Here is a 22,421-nt window from a genome sequence, read left to right on the forward strand (position 1 = left end):
TGGGATCTCTAGACGGCTCCAGCTACTTCTCTGTTTTCTGTCCTCAATGTGTGTGTTTGTCCTTTTCTTCCCCCTCCTTTCTTTGTTTTTCTCTCTAGGTCTTCTGGCTGGCTTGCACTCCAGCCCGCACCATGCAGCGCCTCTCCCACACTCTGCCTTGTCTACTCATATTCCGCAGAGTCTGCCAGGTAATTGTCAGATAGTCTGTTTACTGTGAGCACTGTGAATCATTTCTTATCCTCCACCCTTTACATCCCTTGTCTGATGCCAAAACACTCACTGTCTTTACCTTGGCTTCACCGATTTGATCTCTGCCATTTTATTCAAAGAATGCTAGGGTTCCAGAAGCTCTTTTAAAGTATTTTACTGGCCTTGTGGATGAGAGTGACAAGAGTATAAGCAGAAATATTAAAGGATCTTATAGTTTTTTCCTATTATTCATTATAAATGCTCCATGAAACAATTTGATGAAGGTTATACTTGTTTTTGATGCACTTTTAGCCTTATACTTTGGATTAAATGTTTAACGATCTTATTTATACATTCTCTTATGAAATGGTCATTAGGATTTGGGCTTTAATAAAAGGCCAGGCTGCCTTTGTTAAAAGTAGAGGTGCTCCATGGAGCACTGGGAACTCATCTCAACTTTTTCCTTTGCTTTTTTCAGTAGAACAGAAGGGGAGGCAGTGCACTATCCCCATAGGGGCCAGTAAGGTCATGGCAAATCTCCTAAGGCCTGTCTGCAAATACCATCTATACTTCATCTGTTAAGAGCTTTCTGTGCCTAGGTTAAATAAGAGGTGACATTCCTAATGACTCTTTATCCTCTTCCTGATCCCTTAAGGTGGGTTTGACCAAAATTCTATATTCAGCCTCCTTTTTTCCTTTCTCTGTGCTCTTTTTCTTAACCATCTCATTCATGCCTCCTGCTTCAGTTTTCACCTTTACACTAGTTCCTCTCACATGCGTATCTTACACATTATATTCTCTTCTTTCTTGAGCTGTAGACCCCAGGTCTCCGAAGGCCAGCATAGTGTCTCCACCAACGTATCAAACTGAACTTGTCATCCGTGCCCTGAGCTTTATCTGCTCCTCCTTTTGACTTGACTGTTTCTGTCAGCTTCATCGCTGTTCATCTACTGTCCAATATTCACAGCCTTGGCATTACCTTTGACTCTTCCCTCTCACTCCCTTCTCCTATTCATTCATTTACAATGTCCTGTCTGTTCTGTCTCTGTTATCATAGATTTCTCCTCTCCATTCTGTCACCCTTGTAATACAGATCCTCATTACCATCTTCATGGACAATTGCATGGGAATCTCAATAGTCTCTTTCTTAACATTTACTGAAATAGAGTTCTTACATTTACCAAAAGATGCTGATGGGGCATCCAGGTGGAAGTGTCAGGCAGTCAGTTTGTGATTCATGAAAGTAAGGAGCTTGCATTCCACTTTGGAGGAAAAATATGCATACAGATAAGTCATTTCAAAGTAATTTTGTTGGAGAAGACATTTCATAAATTGAGAGACTCAAGAAAGCCTTACATAGGATCTGGTATTTGAACTATGAGCTTTGCAGGAAGGTAGAAATTCTAATAGGTAAGAGGGAGTGCATTCCAGGCATGAGGGTACAGCTTATCCAAAGGCATAGAGGTCAAAACATGTAAATTAGTATGTGAGGAACTAAAGCAGGCCAGTTTGGTTGAGCTTTAGAGTATTGAGAAGGGAATGATGGGAAATCAATCTGGAAAGGTAGATTGGAACCAGATTGTTAAGGCTGTTATGATAGGCAGATAATTCAATGTAGAGGCTTTTTTTTTTTAATTTTTAATTTTTAACACAGTTTATAACAGATAAAGCAATTCAAACTTTTGGTCAGGTGATACTTCTTTTTAAAGCATTTACAATATGGACCACAAAAGAATTTTTTTTTTAAACATTAACCAACTGATACACAAATAATATTTATGTTGCAATGTAGAGGCTTTTGCAAATAGTCCAGGTGTAGGTAGTGAAGGCCTGATCTTGGGTGGTAGCCACATAGGTGGGGAAAAAAGTGAATGGATACAAAAAGTGTTATGGAAGTAAAATCAATAAGACTTGGCAGTCTAGATATGGGAAATGACAGAGAATGGAGAGATGAAGATAACTCGGATTATTAACAGTTACTACCACGTAAAGGCTAAGTAAGTTCAAAATCCTTACTTAGCCTGGCATTGGAAGCCCTCCATAATTGTGTGCTCCTCTACCTTTATAATCCAAAATTCGTTTATGAAGTATTCCAAGCACTGGGGATACAAAGACAAAAACAAAACAGCTCCTGCCCTTAGGGAGTTTGTGTTCTACAGGGATTGGAAATGTAAGTAGAGAGATAAATGTGAGGTAATTTGAGGCAAGGGAAATCACTAAACTATTGAGGATATTGGAAGAAGTGATATCTTAGTTGAGCCTTAGAGGAAGAAGCTTGGAAGTTCTGATAAGAGGCAGAGAGTGAGGACATTTCAAGCAGAGGTGACATCATATAGACTAGGCATGGAGAAAGAAGATGTAATGTTGATTCTGGAGAACAGCCAATTGGCTAGAACATAGACTGTGGTGAAGGAGAGTAATATGAAATAAATTTGGAAAGATCGGAATCCTATTTTGGAGGATTTTAAATATCAGGCTGAGGAGCTTTTATCTTCTCCCTAGAGATAATAGGAAGCAACCCAAGATTTTTGAGCTGGAGGAAATATAGACCTGTGGATTTAGTCTCTGTGGAGACCGAGCTGGAAAAATAAGAGAATGGAAGCAGAGAAACGAATTAGAAGGCTGTTGCAGTAGTGGAGGTAGAAAGTGATGAGGGCCTCTCTCACACAGCAGGACTGACTCTACTTGGCAACAGATTGGGTTATAGGACTTGAAGGAGAGAGAACAATCAAGGATGACTCCAAGGTGGTGAATCTGGATTACTGGGTGGATGGTGGTATCTGCCACACAAGTAAGACATTGAGAAGAGATTCAGTTTAGGAGCAAGGAGCTGATTTCCATTGTAAATATATTAATTTGCCAATGCTGATGGGGCATCCAGGTGGAAGTGATTTATGAATTCAGGAGAGAGATTAGGGTTAGGTATAGAGATTTGTCATCTGTGTAGAGACAGAACTTAAACCACTTGGGAGCTGTTGAGATCAAAAGAGAATGAAGAAAGAGAAAAAAGATCTCAGGACAGAACTGTCCAAGTTATTCATACATGTTAAGTAGACAGAGATGGATGATGATCCAACAAAGAAGGCTGATGAGGTCTCACACAGGTAAGAGAACAAGAAAACTATCTCATGAAACCTTAGAAAGAGTGAATGGTCAATTACAAAAAGTAACAGGTATGGTAGGATAAAGACTTTAAGAAAAGGCCAGTAGATTTATTAGTTAAGAGACATGGATAACCTTGGAAAGAACAATTTCAGAGGTATCAGAAGCCATTTTACCAGGGTTTGAGAAGTGGGTGGTTGGTGTGAAAAGGATACAATGAGTGTAGACAATTTGTTATGGAAGATTGCCTTTCAAGAGGAGAAGTGACATAGCATAGTAGATTTGGGTCTAGTAGGGTCAAGAGAAATTTAAGGATTTGGGAGACTTGGACATGTTTGTAAGTTTAAGAGAAGAAGACAAAAAAAGGAAAAATTGAAAATGAGAGAATATTTAAATATTTAAAAAGGAAAGATCCATAAGATCCTAGAGATCAATCAATCCATAGTCAGGGGTATAATTAGATTGAGTTTCAGTCAGTAAGGAAAAGGGCCACTTCTTTTTTAGAGACTGGAGAAAAAGAGGAGAGAATGGAAGATGTGGAAAAATTTTGAGGCACAGAGCAAGGGAGAAGAGGGACCTCATGGTAGTCTCTATTCATGAAGTGGGAAATAAAGTTTTTAAGCCGGGTTTGAAGGGTGGGAGAGAGAGAGCATAGGGAGCTTGAGGAGAGAAGAGAAAATTTAGAATAGCCAATTGAAGAATGCAGTAGTGAAGGAAGAAAGGATTGTAGTGGTAAGGGCCCAGTTAATATTAGATCAATAAATTTGCTGTAGACCCAGTGACTTCTCTAGCTGCATTCATTCGCATAAGAGTAGTTGTGGAGAAACCAGATAGAAGGTATATCTAGGGGTAGAGGATCTGCAGGGCATGAATGGCAGTTGGCCAAGGGGGCAAGAGATTCAAAGGTGAAAAAAAGTGCATAGTTCAACTAGTCAGCCATAGACTCAAGACTGAAGGTGAGAAAGTGAGGCCAGAGCAGAGAAAAGGAACTGAGAGAGCAGGAAGAAATAGAGGAGCCGGGAGCCATGGTGAAGATGGCGTAGGAACAAGGCAGAAGCACAGAAATAAAAGGACAGGAAGTTAGGATCAGAGCAAAGAAATCTGAGCATTCAAAATCATGAAGGTAGCACAGTTAGGGATAGTGGTGAGATTGAAGATGTGACCTGAAGATGTGAGGCAGAAAGAAGATGGTAGGTTGCAGGAGTTGAGGTTGATAATGGTGGTGAAACCAGTGTGTTTGAAGGAACATCATCATTTATATATTGAAATCCCAGAATATTAGTGTGGTTGTCAGGATGGAAAAGACAGTAAGTTAGGTACTGTTGAAAAACGAAGGGGATGGCCTAGAGGCTGGTAGACAACTAGATCTGAACTGGATGATATAAATGAATAGAGGGAACCTTAAAGGAGAAGAGGCTGATGAATGATGTTTGGAGTGACCTGAAAGTGGTGGTGGTTGTGGTGATTAGGAGCAAAGTGTATGCCAGTTCCTCTTCCTCCTGGCCTAGTGTTTAGGGTGCATGAGAGTACTTGAAGCATACCCAGTACTTGAGAAAATAGGTGGATAGGGATGATGAAGTGCTTTACTGAAGGAATTAGATTTCTTTAAGTGGAAGAACAACAAGAGTGTGAAAAGAGTCCTAGGATGAAAAAAGTACTAATAATAGAGCAGTGTTCTCAGAAGACACAGTGAAAAGTAAAGGATGATTTAAGGGTAAGACTGATGTGGGTGGGGATGACAGGAAGTGACGGTAGAGGAAGAGGATCTTCACCCTGCACAGTAATTCAGTCACAATAGGGAAGGGAGTAGAAGCAGTGGTCATGTGAAGGAGAAAGCATTGATTGGTACTGCTTGTTTTCTCTCAAACAACAGTTATAGAGGGATTGAAACAGCAGGATAGATGATTAGTAAATATTCAGACTTGTCACCAGTTCCTACTTAATTCTGATCCTTGTTTGGCATAGGTTCCTTAGTATACTTTATAGTAGAGATAAAGAAATAAGAAAAGCAGCCTTGACTTATTAGTTTTAGTGAGGACTGATTTTGAAACTGTGCAGTTGGCTTTTCCAAGAAGACAAAATGAAAAACTTTTCAATTGGTCTCATGTTTTCCCATTGAAAACAATGAAAAAGTAGTAGACTTGTTCACAAGCTATTTGTCTTACCAGTAGATGAGCGATTTAGGGACTTGTGTATCTGTCTGAGTTAAGCTTTAAAAAAAAAAGACAAGGTGAAAGGGACCATGGGAATCCTTGTTACTTTGGGAACAATGTAATTATTTCAGTGTAAGAAATCAAGTAGTTGATGAGTTATTGAAAGCTTTTCTTGTCTATGTTGGGGTGGCAGCATTAGCAAAAAATGAGGAGTTAAGATTAAAATGGAACAAGAATTATTGAATTACATATTTTATAAAGAGCAAACTTTTTTCTTCATCTGCACTTCAGACAGATGTCAAGGTTAAAAGACTTGAGCCTTTAATGACTTAAAACTAAGAACTATCTTTTCTTTTTAGCTTTGTGATTTTCGTATATTTGCTTTTATTTAGTGCTTTTTGCTTCATTTTTCTTAATTTATTATGATTTGTAGTGCCTTTTGTAATTCTATCCTTACAGGAGCTTAAGAGTACTTTGAAAATGAAAGCACTTCAGTATAATACCTTGTATTTAGTCTGATTCTTAGGCCTTAATACCTACACTGTGGAATTCCAGCATCCTAAGGGTGGAGTGGGTGTAGTTGAAGTTGGAGAATTGAAATAGGGAATTTTGTACTTCAAGAGCACCCATCTTCATATCTTTGGTGGTTCTCAGAACTACTGTTTTCACTATGACTTCTGCTGCTAATAGAGATTGTCAAATACATTTCATTTCTTAGCTTTTTTGAATTCTAGGAGGCTAAGATTCAGGCACTTTTTTATGTGATTTAATCACTACACACTTGTTCATATTGAAAATCATATATCCTGAAATTTTTTTCATTTTTGCTTGTCTCCTTTTAGATGCTTCTCAGCTTCATGGGAAAGGGACCAATGTGCAGCAGCGGAAATTGTGACATCTACAGAAGAAAAGCTAATCTAGAACAAGGCAGAACTTGAATGAGTAGGTCTTGAAGACTGGATGTTGACTGTATTCTTTCTTTCTGCCAACTGTGTTTCTTCCAGCAGCTGGAGAAAGAGTGAGCTCTGAGTTTCTTGGCACTTCTAACATGCCTCAGAGTTAGTGGGAGCTTTGCGCTCTTTTAGAGATGCTTATGGTGCTCTGTGCTTCACAACCATGTCATTTGACAGTGACTGAAGTGGCAGATACTAAAAAGGAGAAAATGCTGGACTTGGGGTATGAGAGTATGTGTGTCTAACGACTACACTAAGGTGGCAGATGACTTTTTATCTATATGTTAAATCTGCCAAGAACCTCTGTATTCAGTTAACCATACCTCATGACAGTCCACAAGATGGTGGTTTGTTCCAGCTACCGTAGGATCACTGCCTCTGGATTGGGACAGTTATGGTGTCCTCATTTTTAAGCTATATGCTCAAAAAGAAGAAAACCCATGCTGGAGCATGATGGGGGAAAAGTTAGCTTTGTCTCTTTGTGACTATATAAAGGAGATGACCTAAAATGCTCATTGTGCAAAGGGAGGTGGAGGGAAAGGATCAGTTTCCCTCCTGAACATGATAGTGAAGCTCTTTATAGAAAAGACCTCTGTAGATTGCATTGGAACAATTGTAATAGGATTTTCAAAGTTATTTTTTTTGGCTCAATTTTCATTATTACCATTAAATGCATTGGATAGGATGGGACTATTCTTCACATGTCACCTGTATAGGAAGACATAATTCCAGTGCCTTTATGGTGGAGCAAAATTAGATAATACACATCCATTTTAGCCCTCTATCTGCTCCTGAAAAGAGATTTGTTTTTTTTAAAAAATAATTCTGTATTTAAGACATATCCGTTTATATTTAATTGAGCTTTTCATGATTGCACATTGAAAGCTGCACTGTCCTGACTTGAAGGTGATTTGGATCCTGAGAGCTTGGTTCCAAATCCAGGAAGAGCACCAGTTCTTTCAGCATTTATGTGTATGGGTTCTAGAGCCCAGAAGCCATCCTTGATCAGAATGTTCATCTCTGTGGGTAGGCGTGAGGAGTTCAGAGTCACTGATACACATTCCATTTTTTTTTGTTCCTAGAAATCAGCAGTCATAGAACTTCAGTAAAAGGCTTCTTTAGTGTTCATATAATGGACACAGGCTTCAAAATCCTGGAGACTCTCCAGGTAATTGATTGGACTATGCATTAACTTAAGGGTAATATGCAGTTAGGTTTGGAGAGTCAATCAAGGCCAGATGGTTAGGCACCAGCTAGAACTGGGTATATATAGTTAGAAGAGCAGTTCTCAAATTGTCAGCCTCTTCACACTTAATTACTATCTGTTTCACAAGAATTTTAAAAGTGCTTTCTTATTCCTGTTAAATTTGTGCTACAAGGTATGTTTGAACTCACTTCTCAGACTGAGTTACAGTCAGATAAGTTCAGTGTGAACATTATTTGTGGCGCTGAAATTGATTGTACACATTGTGTGAAAACACTAATTTGTTTCTAGGTTTCCCTTATTTAGACTCATTCTTATAATTTCCAAATTACAGTGTACAAACTATCAATAACTCATTCTTTGTTCTAGGAAAGGCTTGTCGGCCTTTCCAAATTTGCATCTAGGAACAACAGACCTTCTGTCAGCTGCACTGGTAGGCCTCTGCTCATACTTTTATTTGTTTGCTTTGGTCAGACCCAAGACACCTTTCAAATTCAAGCTAAGCAACTCCTTAAGATCACTTTATTGTATTTTTTTTTTTAATTGAAACTTATATTTCCAGTTTGTTTACAGAATACTTCTAGGTAGTAGCAAAAGAGCCAAAGATGAGATTTGTGTTGCTGAGCTCAAAACAGAGCGGTTATCAGTGGACTCTGAGCAGATGGGATTCTCCAGAATTCCCTTCCCATGAGCTCTCCCAGGTACCAGTCCCACTCCCTCTCTTTGCTTTCCTGCCAGTGCTCCCTCTGTACCACATACCATTGAGTTTGTAGCTGGAGCAGAATACCCTCATTTTAGGAATCTAGTGATGCCTCTTGCCTCAGGGAAATGTTTCTTTGATGGGGATTCTGTGGGATTTCTTTTTCTTGTTTATGCTTTACTTGTGGTAATGAACGAGTGAATGAATTAAACAGAGCCATGGCAAGGCAGAGCTACAGGCTGACACTGTAGCAAAAGGATGGAAAATGGAACATCCCAGGCCGTGTGCCCTGGATGTAGCAGCTGTAGATGTTTCCTTTGGTGAGGGGAGTCTCTGAGCACTTACTGGGTATGGCAGTTTCTTTGATGTAAAAGGGGCTGCAGCTTTTGTGCAGGGACTGTTGGTATTGGGGTGGTGGGAAAATTGTTAATCTTGTATAAAGCAACTCAATAAATTGTTTCAAAGTTTCCAAAACATTCTTTTTCATTTGTTTCTGTTTTACCAAATTTATAAGTAGGTTTTTGTCCTCCTGTGAGTGATTCTTAAGGTATTGATCTTTTAGGAATAACCATTTTTGCTGAAACTCAAGTGGAAGTGGGAGGAAAGTTTTCTCAAAAGGAAAAGGTAAAAGATGGGTATCAAGAGAAACAAAATTCAAGCCACCAGATTTTTATTTCCATACTATAAATAAAATTCCCTATCATTTCCCATTTTCATACAGAATAAATGAGATATACATAACTGGATATTCATTTGGTAAATAATCACATTTTTTTTTTTTACCTAAATGCTATGAGGTAAAGCAAGATTCATAAGGCACTGCTGCCACTGTTTATAGTAACATCTTTTACTATTACAGTATTTTAATTTTACAGTAACAAACACTCTTATATAGTATATTTTTTAAGGCCATAAGATGGGAAAAAATACAATACAATACAAATTCTACTTAAGTTTCTTATTTTTGCTGCTATTTTTTCACTTTTTCCAGCAAACATCCAGTATTTCTTGTCAGCAGAGTAACAACTGAAGATTTTCGACCAGAAAAGCAGAGGAATGTGAATATTAGTAACTTTGGATAGGTTCAGTTATTTGAATAGAAAAATGTAAGTTTATCAAATTGGTTGGTTTTAAGGCTTGTGCTACTAGTAGGGTATCTTCTCAGGCTGTCTCTTTGCCTGGCTTGATTAAATCAACTTTTCATACTTTTAGAATACTTTTATTCGAAGAAGGGAGAAAGAATGTCACAGAGGGAAACCAAAAAGAATATACTGAAGAACGTTTAGGAATAGAGGAAAAAAAGTACATATTTACTAATTAAACCATTTCATCAAAAAGTAGGATTTTCCTGGAAATATTTCCAGGGAAGTCAATAGGTTTAATGGTTGGGGACAAGTTTCATTCATTCTTACCCAACTGCTCTTTCCCCAAGTTAGCTCTGTCCTGAGCAACTCTACTGCAAGAGTGTAACTAAAATGTTGACATGTATACACACTGGGTGTGAAGGCATGTTGGAGGCAGAGTGGTAGAAACACAGTATCATCTTAGATGAGACAGGACCAGTCAACTGCTTTTGAGGATTGAAAGGAAGGATATCAGCTTGAAAAGACTGAAGCTTTATGTCTACTTTTGCCCAGATACTAAAACAGCTAGCTCCTGAATGGACATATCCTTGTTAACATATTGATCATATTGAGCTGGGGTTAGCCTTCCATTCTTTAAGGCATCTTCAATAGAGAACTTCTTTCCAGACTTCCTGTTATGTATCACAGAAGATTCTCCATTTGGTCCTTTGACTGATATCTCCTCCCAGTCACACTCCTGGCTGCTAAGCTTCACAAACATATTCCAGTCAATGAGACCAGCCCTGTGGGCTTCCTCTGGCGAAAGCTCTCTACCAGTATCAGGGTCAATAACCACAATGGATCGACGTAAATGGTTCTCTCTCTGCTCCCTCTTAACTGCCACTGACCCTAGACGCTTATGTAGCTTGTCAATCTCATCATCTTTATCTCTGGAGATCCTCTTGAGATCATCCAGCTCTCTTTCCAGGGACCAGAGTCTAGAGTCTAAATTTGCCCCACAGTCCACTGAACTCATGTTTCTTAAATCTCGAGTTTCTGTTGTAGTCATTTCAATTTCTGATTGCAGCCTTCTGGTCTCCATTTGTAGATTTTGTTTTTCTAAATGAAGTTTGTGGTTTTCTTCCCTTAAAAAGTCCAATTCTTTGGATGACTTGGAATTATGGAATTCCAGTTCAGATAACTTGGCCTCTAGCCGGCTTACCTCTGCATCCAGCTCCCTTTTGATACGACTTTCTTCCTCCAAACTGTTCTTCAGTTTCTGAATTTCTTGTTCTGTGCCCCCTTTTTCTACTTGAACACTTTCTGAGAAGACCACTTTTTCTTTCACCTCCATCTTCTCAAGGGTAAGGAGTTTCTTTTTCAGGGCTTCAAGCTCCCTCTCCAGTATTTGGCGACGGTGCTTTTCTTCTTCCAGTTGGAGTTTGAGAAGAGAGTGTTCCTTTGCCTGCTGGGGGTCCTGCTGGAGAACTACTTTCTGTTTTAGGGTCACTTTTTCTTTGGTCTCCCTCTCTTCTTTCTCCAGATCAGCTAGCCGAAGTTTTAGCCGCTGGACCTCAAGCTCGGCCTCCCTTCGGGCTTGCCGTTCTCTCTCCAGCTCTTCTAGCTGATGCTCCAACTCAGCCCTTCTCCGCTGCAATTTTCGAAGTTCTCCTCGAAGATTGTCAATCTGCCTCAGTTCAATGTCGATACTTTCTGTGAAGGAATCCACCTCAGCTCTCATGGCAGGGTCTTGTTCATATTTTACAACTTCTTGCTCAACCACTTTTTCTTTTACCCGTGACAATTCCTCTTCCTTTTGTTTAATTTTGTCTTCTTGGGATAACCTTTCTCTCTCTAAATCTACCTGTTTTTTCTGTTCTTCTGATAATTTCCCTCTCAAGGACTCTACCTCTTCTTTGGTTTTGGGGTCTTCACGGAATTGGAGTATCTCTTGAACTACCTCTTTGGTCTGCACTTGGGGTTTGGTATCTTTCAAGGACTGGATTTCTTGCCTCAGCTGGTAGATTTCTAAATCACATCTTTCAATCAATCTGGTTTTGTCTACAATTTCTTCTCGGAGGCGTTGAAGTTCTTTCTCAGTCTCAGGGTCAGTCTTGTACTTAATGACTTCTTTGGTTACTTCTTTGACCTCTATCTGCGGACCTCGCTTCCGAAGAGCCTGCAGCTCACTTTGGTAGCTCTTTAGCTGCTCCTCTGCACCTCGATACTTTCTCTCCTGTTCCACAAGTTCCAAACGGAGATTGGCTACCTCACTTTCAGCCTTGGGATCTGGACGGACAATCTCACGTACTTTTTCTTGCACGACTACTTTGGAATTTTCCTCTTCTAGGGCCCAGATCTTCCGGAGAAGTTCAGTCTTTTCTCTCTGACTGGAGCGAGATTTTGAAGCTTCATCTTCATACTGACGTTTGAGGTCATTGACTTCTCTTTCTATTGCTGCATCTTTCTCCACTTTTAGTACTTCCTTGACTGTAATTTTTCCTTCAGCCATGGCTCGTTCTTTCTCTAGCCTCTTGAGCTTGTCTTGCAGGAAGCTGAGCTCTTCTTCCTGCTTTTCCCTCTGGGCACTCTCCTTTCGTCGCTGCTCCTGTAACAGCCTATGTTCTGTTTCTAGTTGGGGGTCATTCTGTACTTTCACAACTTCCTTCTCAGTGACTTTCTCCTGCTCTTTGTCCTTCTCCTCGGACAGGGCAGCAATTCGCTGCTGTAAGAGAATGACCTCAGTTTCTCGAGTTCCTTTCTGCCTTCTCAGTTCTTCTAGCTCCTCTCTTAATTTCAGGACTTCATCAGCCTGGGCTTTATCCTGCTCAATACGCAACACTTCTTTGACCACATACTCTTGACCCCCTTCCCTTGTTTCATGCTCCAGTGAGCGTAGCTTTAGTTTCATATCCTCTAGCTCGTCCTGTAGCTCTTTGTTTTTGCGCTGCTCCTCACCCAGGGTTTGCTGCATCTTGTGAAGGCTTTCTTCCAATTCAGGATCAGGTACTTTCTTTAATACTTCTTTTCTTATCACAGATTCCTGCGGCTTCTTATTCTTCAGGATGACGATTTCATCCTGAGTGCTTTTGACTTCATTCTCCAGCTGCTGTCTACGCTGGGTCTCCTCATCTAGTGCTTTCTTAATTCTCCAGGTTTCTTCTGTCACTGGTTCTTTACCTTGAATGGATTCATGTGTCACTTCTATCTCTGGCTGCTGTTATTAAAAAGAAAATGCATCATAAAAACCCCCAGAATTTCATTGATGGTATTACAATTCTTTACCTAGTCAGAGTTGACTTGAGGTATCTAAGGGGGAATCTGCCCAATTGACTGTCTCATGATCTATACAAGATTCCCTTTAATTGTACTGGCATGTACAGATGCAGTATTTCTTAGATTTGCAGTATGAAATGTAAATGTTCACTTCTGTTGTAACTTATCATTTGTTTAAATTGTTGCATAGCACTATACATGTATATTTGATGGATCTAGGGATGACTGTTAATAGCTTATTTTTCTGAAATACCCACAAGTGATTAAAACATCACAGACTGATGCTTTGGATCAAGAAAAATGTCATAATTTTTCAGCTGCTTAGGGTTAGTTTTTAAATTTTAAACTAAGCCATATGTCTATTACCTGTCTCAGAAGATTCTGAGCAAATTCCAAATTCTGTAGTCTTTGTCTGTTGATAGCATTAACTTCAGTGAATTTGGCAGCAAGGAAAGCTTCCTAGAAAACAGTTGTTTTATGGAGAGAAGTCAACACAATGAAGTGATAGGTTAGGGGTAGAAAGCTCATGAACACAGACACAGAGAGGAGCTTCCACTCTTGGGAGTTCAGTTTAGTCATTCACATGGAGGATGGAGGGTATCATTCCTCTTTCCTTTGGGAATATAAAGATAAGGCCTACAGTGTCACAGTACCACACACTTATTCTAGGAGCTTTGTGAGGATTGGTCATTTTAAAATAATTTTAAGTGCACAAAGAGGGTTTGATATTTAAAGAAATTCAATAGTGAACCTTTTTGTAGATAAAATTCACCCCTTCTTTCTCGTAAATATAGATTTTGATATAACTTTGAATATATTTGATATATCTTTGAAATATTTGAAATCTATATAAATATAGATTTCATGTTTCCTTAAGGTGAGCACAACTATAAGAAGTGTGTGTCTTTCTTACTGAGACAATAGTGTCATCACCTACAAAAGACAATACAGCACAGAGCTGGAAGGTACTTTAGAAGTTATTTAGTGCAATTCCTGCCAGTGGATAAATGTCTTCTACATTACCCTCCACAGGTTCTCTGCTTGAAGACCTCTGGTGATAGAGGATTCATTACCTACAGAGGTATTCCATTTTGGGACAGCTCCAATTGTTAGAAAATTCTTCTTCATATTAAACTGAAATCTGCTTCATTATAACTTCCACCCACTACACTAGTCCTTGTTCCTTCCTCGAGAGGAATGGCAAGTAGAATAAATTTGTGACAACCCTTCAAAGGGTGAATTCAGGGAATATGTGATTGCCAAACTTTTTTTTTTCCCTCTCCAGGCTTATTATCTCCAGTTTCTTCAACCAATCCTCACTCACAATATCTTGGTCCCTGCCTACTTAAACTGCAATTTGTTAATGTCCCTTTAAAAATTAGTCTCGGAATTGAACAGAACCTTCAGATGTGACCTAAATAGTACAAAATAGAGTTGAATGACCATCTTCCTTATTCTTACTATTTATTGTGGTGGTTGCTCTGTGACCAAGATTAGGATATTGCTTTGACTTTGTGTGAATATCATATCTGAGTACTGCCTGATAAGATTTACCTCTTCCTTTACTTTGGCTGCAGGTGATTGGAGTCTAGCCCTCTTGTTTGTGTGGATATTTCTTCCATTTTCCAGATCAAGAAGGGATCTTAGTTTTTCAGCTTCTAATTCATAGTCCTGGGTAAATTAACAGAGATGCTAGTGAGCTAACAAGAGCAGTGAAGTTCCCAGACTGATCTCTGGTGTGTTCTCATATACCCATCCAAAGACTGCCCTGAAACTGTAGCTTTCATACCTTCTTAGTGAAGCTATCAGGAGTTTCACGTATTTTGAGTCTCACCTTTACAGCCTGTTGGTACTCCTGGGCATAGTCATACACTTTCTGTACCTCTTGTTCCCGTCCTCCAATTTCATCTAGGAGATTCTGCAAAACAACAGAAATGTCCACAAAAATCCCATCCCACAACAAACACAGCTGCTGAAAGAGCTTGGTGTTTCACATCTATAATTACTACTCTGGAGAAGACATATTAAAAGATCTTGTAAATTTACCCACAAAGTCCTGAATTAGAGGCCCAAAAAGAAGGTAAGAAGGGAGAAAGTTCAGTGGGTTCAGCCAAACTCTAGGAGCAAAATTTCCCTCATTAAGCATTCATTGTTATTAGAATTAGGCTTTGCTCTTTTTTTGAGGGGGGGAGGGCTTTTTTTGGGGGGTAGAGGGCTTTATTCTAGGAGGAACACAAGCCATTTACAATAGAGGCAAGTCCTTTTGCTTCCTTCATGGAAAGAATTGTGGAGGGTGCCGTTCCCATCCGTTGATGCCAATTCTTGTAGGCATGTACGCTCAAAAGAGATTCCAGGTTTGCTAATTCCAATTTCAAAGTCTAGGAAGAAACCCACTGGTCATTATTTGTAATCACAGAATGGGAGGGAATTTTTTAGGTCATCTAGGGCAACCTGAAAAAGAATTGTACATCATCTCTTACCAGTGGTTTATGACCTCCACTGGAAAAGTTCCAATGATGGGTATATGTGCTGCCAAAGTGAGCACAACTTCTAGTGGGGCGAAGTACTTCTTAAAGTGACTCATTTCATTTTGAACTGCCTTTACTCAGTAATAGTAAATTTTTCTTTATTAAATTGACATTTGCCTGTCTGTGACTTATACCCAGTGCTCTTAATTCTTCCCTCTAAAACCACACAGAACAAGAATAATCACTTATGGCTCAAGATCTCTTCCTGAAGAGAGGCAGCCTACCTAGCTCTCATATTACTGTTCCAGCGAAAGCCTGAAATTCAAACCATATTGATTAAGACATATGAGAACTAAAGTAGGGAACTTCTTCCATCCCAGAACCACACAAAAAATCAGCCTTATAGAAGCCAGTGAGCAACAGGAAAGGCCAGGCTACCAGCAAAGCCAGAACTAGTATCAGCAAACCAGCCTTTAAGGCTGTGTCTAGAGGCAGCAATGGTAGAGGACTCCCTGGAGAAAGCCCAGGAATGGTTAGAAATTCACTGAGAGAACTTTGGAATTTACCAAGAGCAGCAGGGAGCACCAATGCTCAGCAATTTCAAGGTCTCTAACAGCATGTCCTGAGAGTCCAAAGAAGGCCCTGAAAGATCAGTAGTTTGAACTGCAAAGATAAGGGTGGAGAAAGGGTTGGGGGTTGGGGAAGGAGGCAGCACCAGAATAGAAGGTGAAACTACCCAAAGGCTACTGCCCTACCTCAAAATGCCCCCCAATTCATGAACTAAAAAGCTGGAAAGATGAATCAACCAGAGAAGACACCAGCCAAACCAAGACTAATCTCTTTTCCATATGACTGCCTTTGAAATACTTGAAGACAATAATTTTCTCCTAAGCTTTCTCTTCTCTGAGCTTTTCTTTTCCAGTTCTTTCAATTACTCCTTCTATGGTCTTTGCACTCGTTATCATCCTACTGTACTTAAGGATACCCGGTGTGCTTTTCTTCCTCACCTCGACCTCAGAATCCAGAGCTTTCTTCAAAGAACACCTCAAGTGCCATCTCCCACAGAAGGCCTTTCTTGATATCCCCAGTTATGCTCTCCTTCAACCTGAAATTACTTTGTATTTACACTATATAGTCTATTTAGACACATACCTGTGTGCCTTGTTTTTTCCCAAGTAAGGTCCTTGAAGGTAGGAGCTCTTTGTTTTCACCTGTCTGTATATCTAGCACAGTGTCCAGCATACACTAGGTGCTTAATAAATGCACATGGAATTGAATTGAACTTCATTAATGTCCCTCCAAAAAAATGACATCCAAAACTGAACACTATACTTTAGATATTGTCATACCAAGGCAAAGTATGACAGAGCTGTTACTTCTCTCTAGGTACAATGACTCAATCTAAGGCCACATCAGCTTTTTTTTTGGCTGGCATATTACATTGTTAACTCACATCAAGCTTGCATTCCACTAGATACCTCAGATCTTTTGCACATGAACTGTTGCCTAGCCATGTCTCTTATTTTGGTACTTAAAAAACTGATATAAGTATAAAACTTTATCTTTACCCCTATTCAGTATAATCTTATATTCAATCCATTCTATGTATATTAGTTATTTTGTCCTCAATTCTGTTATTTGCAGATTTGATAAGCATGTAGCCTATGCCTTTATTCATAAATAATAATAATAATAATAATAATAATAAAAAACTTGAGCAGAACAGGCTCCAGAACAGATTCCTGGAGAAGGTAGCCAGAGATTCCTTCCATGTTGACACCAATCATTAGTCAGTACTCTGGGTGCAGTCATTAAGCCATTTTGAAATTTACCTTTTCTCCGTCTATACCTATCCTTCCCATGATAGTAATCCCCCATAATCTCCTTGATTTCTGCTCTTTGGCATGATCTCTGTAAGGAGAGGAAAGAGCCTTCTCACCTTTTGATTCTTTAGCTTTGTTTCAACCTGACTTAAGCTGTCAGTCTCCTGGGGCTCATAACTGGGAATACTGGACAGAAACTGGGTCACATGATCATAGCCACTGCGGTAGTCAGCATATGCCTCTTTAGCTTTCTGCAGACTCTGGGACCTACAGTGAGGGAAAGCCATAATTGGTCTTTTGTTTTTAATTCTTTGATGGTTCTTTGCAGGAATTTCTCTCATGCCTTGAAGTATGAAGACAAGAGACCTGATAGTCCTTCCTTTTTATCTTTTCTTACCTGTTGTTGATCTGCTTAATGAGGTTGTCAAACCGTTGATTGAGCTTGTTGACTTCTGCTTCCTGCCGCTCAATGTCTGCACAGTGCTCCTGGAAGCGGCTTGCCAGAGTACTAGAACACTTCTTGGTCCTCTGCAGGTTTTGATCTGCCTCACTGAGAAGGGATCTCTTGGCTTGCAGTTCAGAGGCAATAGCCTAAAAAGGAAGGAAGGAACAGAAAGGGGAGTAATGGCACTGTAAACAGAATTTTTGTGAACCCTATTCAAATAATTTAAACCATCTCTAGCACTTGGGAACACTTGGTTAGAATGGAATTCAGTTCTTAAGAGAGAAGGTTTCTGTTCAACACCAGTTCGCTCAGTCTGGTCTTAAAGTTGTATAAATTTTGGAAGAGAACCTGGAGATCGATTATCATTTAGTTCTTCTCCATCTCCTTTTATAACTGAAGAAACTGAGACTGAGAAGGATTAGCTAAATTGGTTCAGGTTATTGTAATAGATCCAAGATTCAAACCCGGGTCCTTTGACTCTAAATCCAGTGTTCTTCTTACTCTGAGTCCTTTCAGCCCATTATAGAAAGCACAGGGGATCACTCACTGCTAGCTCCTGCCTCTTGTTATCCAGTGACTGTCCGTTCTCAGGGACTGTATCATCCAAGGACAGCTGGTTCTCATACTTGGACAGCAGCTCTCTACCTTGCTGAAGGCTGTTTTCAAGGCGGTTGGCTCCATCTACCCTGTAACACAAAGATATGACATAACAGATGTGTTAGAAGCTTCTTCCTCCCCATGACAATTGTTTCTTCAAATATAGTCAGGTTGCATGCCTCCCTATCACTTACTTTTCCTGAGCTGAATTGAGTAGTTGAACAAGACGGTCATATTTGCGGTGGGTATCTTCTACCCGGGTCCTTAGCAGTGGAGTGCTGCCACTGTCAGGAAGTGCTCCAATGAAGGCATCACACTCCTCGGTGCTCCTTGTCTTCTCTGGTTCAATTCGACGAAGTTCATTGGTGATATTCTGCAACAACCAAGGAATCCTCAGAATCCCATGCAAAACCAGCCATTATCTACGCACTCTTAATCTGAGGTTTTGGGTTCCCAGGAGAGGATATGGTCAAGTTGGAAAAGTAGAAGAGGGCAGCCACATTTCCTGGTGGAGTTAGGCTGACCAGCCTTCTGATCTCAAGAGGTAGTTGGGGATATCTTGAGGGACACACAGATTCTCTACCCCCAACTCCATTTGTCAGGATCAGATCCTCTGAAGGAGTAAAGTCAAAGGTCTGAAATTTAACTCTGTTTCTAGTTCTAGTTGGTATGTGACTTGTTTTAGAAACGTATGCTTAAAGTTCATGTGAACATGAATTGTGGTGTCCTTGGAGTCACTGGAAATGTGGACTTCCCTCGGTGGCGCAGAGTTGGGGAGCTGGGTCAGGTCAGAGCTTTTTGCCCTATACTGTGACACAGAGGGTCTAAGGGATTTTGAGTGAGGGTGTTTTCACTTTCTCTGTAAAGAAGATGGGGCTATAATTAGTTCTCCCATTTTCCCCCTTGGCTTTCTCCTAGTACCTTGAGATCCTTGGCCCGTTCAGCACTGTCCTGCACTGCCCGGCTCTGTTCAAGGGGAGGTCTCAGGATGGCAGTGATCGCTTTTTCCTGTCGTTCTAGGTCACTGTTCACCTTGTCCAGGCTGGCAAGCAGCTGCCGTCCCTGGAGGTCAGATGCATCTAGGCAGAAAAGAAAGTTAAAGACAAAGGAGGAAGAGACTAAGCCTTAGGGGAATGTGGACAGGTTATCCAAGTAGAAGGAAGGGACCCTGCCTAAGGCAAGGGGAAAGTCATGCTGAAGTTTTTTTTCAATAGTGATACACTCACTTCATCTGGATGACAGAAAAATATTAAGCTAGTGTGATGGAATCTGCCCATATTTTATTCTCTTTGAATAAGAGAGGGGTCAATAGTAAGCAGCAAAGATAGCCTCTCCTCACTCTTCCATTAACTATAGAACTGACACTTTGGGAGAAGGCTTCTAGTTCCTTCAATCTATAGCCCTCACCTTTCCACTTCTCAGTTCCATCCTTTTGTGTTATGGCCACTTGTGCTGGAGACCTAGAGTGTTTCCCCAGACAAGTGAATTATATCTCATTTAGGCAGAGATTTCTTTCTCAGCTCTGCTCCTAACTGCCTCCTTTTACATATCCTCATGGGCTTATAGCTTTCAAATGAGAAAGAACCTTTTATCTGGCAATTTAGGACTTCAAGCAGGGCTTCTCGCTGTCTATTCATATCTTAGGCCATACACACTATAACCAGAAAGGTCAGTTCTGGGAGTTCAACTTACTGATGCTTTCAGGTTCACACTGTCCATTTCTTTCTGTTCCCTAGGTTACAGTTCTAACTTGAATTCATCAAGAGCAGCTCAGTGTTCTCTTACTATTCCCTTAATTACATTAAGTATCAACTCCCTACGAGCTTTATATTCTCCTGTCCGTTTCACTACAGAAATCATACTCCTTAGCAGAGAAAAGAAAAGCAAAATAAGAGTTGAGCATCCCTTCCTTGACCCTCCTTTCTCCCAATCAAATCCAGATTAGAAGATCAAGATCCCTGATTGTTCCATCCATCTTTTGAATGACAAAATTATCATTAAAGTGAGTTAAGGAATTATTAGCTATTCTGCTTGTGTCAGAGAAAGTACTCAAGCAGATGTCCAAATAACCAAATTTTCTCCATCCAAGTGGTTTGTAGTACATGCCTAATTATTGCTCCTTTCTCTATCTCCACTGATCTCCAGCCAAATGCATTATACCATACTTCCCCCATCGGATATCTAGGTTTCCTCATATATCTTTTAAAAAGTGTTTTACTGATGATCTCTTCCTTTTGTGAATATCGCTATCACTTCCCACTTCCACTGCTCAACAAAACTCTCCTTCATGACAAAGAACAACATTCAAGAAGTCAGTCAACACCCTGGCCATGTCTAAAAATAGATGCCTCATTCTGGACCAAAAGTCTGCTCCTTCTTTTCAGAGAGGGAAGGGCATGTTTCCTCCTCCATCCTCTAAAATCATTTATTCATAAACAATTCTACTCTAGTCTTCCCTTCCCCCCCTTACCTACCCTGTGTCTTTTTCATAAGGTACTGTCTTCCAGAATTATATCTCAGTCAAGGATCTAACCCTACTAAGTCTCAAAAATCTTTAATTTGCCTCTTATTTATGTGGTAAGATCTCTAGTTCATTACTAGTTACCTTAAAACAGTTTTTCCAGCTTGATAAGTATGGCTAAGGAGGGATAACTGGTTTTAAAAAAATGAGGCAAGGAATGTCAGTGGTTCACCACAGAAGTCTGTCCATGAAGGGGGAAGAAAGGACAAACACATGGGTAACTGGAAGTGGGAAAGAAGTGAAGCAGAAGTTTTCTTGGGAATATTCAGGTGCCAAAGGAAAGTAAGTAAATGGGAGATGTGAAGAACAAGAAGGGATTCCTATGGTAGCCAAGTCCCTCCTGAGGTAAGGAGGGATATAATCTACTGGGACTGGGAGTCACTCTGTCATCATTGAGCTTAGAGTGAGCATAGAGAATTGGAAAGTTCTTGATAGATTAGAGAAAGACTTGAGGAAGTTTCAATTTTCAAAAAGAAGAAGAAAATGGAGTCTGAAAACTATGGGTCAGTAAATTTTAATGCCTGGCAGAATTCTAGAAGATTTATTAAAAGCATAATTAGCAAACATCTAGAAAAGGAAGTGGTGATAATAAACATATTCATGACTTTATCAAGAAGGGGTAAATTTTGCTTTTTTTTTTTTAACAGGATTACCATGCTGGTAGATTAGGAGTTTTAAAAAAAATTTTGGGTAGGGGGAAAGATCATGGTGGTGGTTTTTAACAGTCATCCTGATGAATATCTGGTCACTGGATCTACATGGCTCAGGGGAAGAAAGTGAGGCTGGTGAGTTTGTACAGCCCTCCCTCACTCAAAACAAAGTCAAGTGCAAGTCATGTCATCATTTCTCTGATGTCATGCTCTTGTTTGAAAATGAAGGACAAACACAGTTGCTTTAATGTTAGTAATAGTTTCTCTATACATTAGTTTCCCCAACTAGGACAAGAAAATTCAGACCTTCTTCAAAGGAGTCTGAAAAGAAAAACTTGAGAAATGTACTGGGCTTAGAAGAGCTAGGGCTTCAGGCTCAGAAGAGGGAGGGAAGAAATAAGCTTTTATACCTACCTCCAGGGTTCTCTGTCTTGAGAATCTCATACCGCTGCTTTAGAGCAGTCTTACTTCCAGCTGCTTTCTGCTTCACACTCCGGTACTGATTGCTTAGGCTGAAAACAAAGCAAATTCCTCTGAAGTATGTTCATGCTTGAGCTATTCTTTCCTAAGCATGAATATCCAGGTATAATGCCCAAGTATATACACCTATACATAGACTCTTGACAGCTTCATAATGTTGATCAGGATTATAGAAGAATCCTTTTCATTTCCTGAGCCCTCATGAGCGTATCAGCACCAACCCATAAAATATGATACTTGAGGTGGCAATGGTGCTATTAGCATTCCCCTGAAATCATGAGTGGGCTAAAAACCTCCAATCAGTCATGTTTTTGGATGAAATAGACTCACCAAGGAGCCTAGAGGAAACTCTCAGGGAAAGATGGGCAATATCTTAGATACCCATTGGCATTTGCCTACAAATCTTAACCAGTCTTCTAGAATAAGGAGGAGACTTTCTATAGCATACCTGTCAATGAGTTCGAGGGCCTCAGGATCAGTAGGAGGAATCATGAAACAGACAGCAGGGGCACTGAGCTTGTTCCCAGAGCTATCTGTAATGTCCCAGCTCTCCCCATTGTTCTTCTGTAGAGTGTAGCTATATCCACGAGAAATCAGGCCCTAATGGGGACAGGTGAAAAGAATTGGAGGAGACATTTCACCCAACTCTCTCTAGCAGAAAAACCCTAAGTAGTGTTATCTTTTTGTCTGCCTAGGAATTGCTTCTTCTCCATTTGCTTTGCAGACAGCAGGGACATTTCAGGCTGCAACTAATCCCTAAGCTGCAGAGTGAGTATAGAAGGGATACTGTCTGACT

At 40.1% G+C, this 22,421-nt stretch overlaps 2 protein-coding genes across 6 annotated transcripts in view; one reads left to right on the plus strand and one right to left on the minus strand.

Moving 5' to 3' along the window:
- Positions 1 to 8,775, plus strand: part of UBN1 (ubinuclein 1) — a 37,895-nt gene extending 29,120 nt beyond the window's left edge. For 4 of the 5 annotated variants that reach the window (XM_072608052.1, XM_072608045.1, XM_072608040.1 and 1 more), the window contains 2 exons: positions 99 to 188; positions 6,287 to 7,468. In XM_072608052.1, coding sequence (XP_072464153.1) covers positions 99 to 188; positions 6,287 to 6,339 — 143 coding nt within the window. In that variant the 3' untranslated portion in view covers positions 6,340 to 7,468. Of the gene's footprint in view, positions 1 to 98; positions 189 to 6,286 lie in introns of all 5 variants that reach the window. The other variant, XM_072608061.1, reaches the window with a different exon arrangement.
- Positions 8,776 to 8,954: 179 nt separating this feature from the next.
- Positions 8,955 to 22,421, minus strand: part of PPL (periplakin) — a 47,816-nt gene continuing 34,349 nt past the window's right edge. Inside the window, exons 12-22 of the mRNA XM_072608029.1 lie at positions 22,074 to 22,225; positions 21,560 to 21,657; positions 18,896 to 19,053; positions 18,169 to 18,347; positions 17,925 to 18,063; positions 17,330 to 17,523; positions 17,049 to 17,199; positions 14,476 to 14,559; positions 14,196 to 14,312; positions 13,008 to 13,100; positions 8,955 to 12,582 (exon numbers count right to left, since the gene is read on the minus strand). Coding sequence (XP_072464130.1) covers positions 9,925 to 12,582; positions 13,008 to 13,100; positions 14,196 to 14,312; positions 14,476 to 14,559; positions 17,049 to 17,199; positions 17,330 to 17,523; positions 17,925 to 18,063; positions 18,169 to 18,347; positions 18,896 to 19,053; positions 21,560 to 21,657; positions 22,074 to 22,225 — 4,023 coding nt within the window. The 3' untranslated portion in view covers positions 8,955 to 9,924. The remainder of the gene's footprint in view (positions 12,583 to 13,007; positions 13,101 to 14,195; positions 14,313 to 14,475; positions 14,560 to 17,048; positions 17,200 to 17,329; positions 17,524 to 17,924; positions 18,064 to 18,168; positions 18,348 to 18,895; positions 19,054 to 21,559; positions 21,658 to 22,073; positions 22,226 to 22,421) is intronic.

Source organism: Notamacropus eugenii, chromosome 1 (genome assembly GCF_028372415.1).
Source record: "Notamacropus eugenii isolate mMacEug1 chromosome 1, mMacEug1.pri_v2, whole genome shotgun sequence".
Classification (NCBI taxonomy): Eukaryota; Metazoa; Chordata; class Mammalia; order Diprotodontia; family Macropodidae; genus Notamacropus; species Notamacropus eugenii.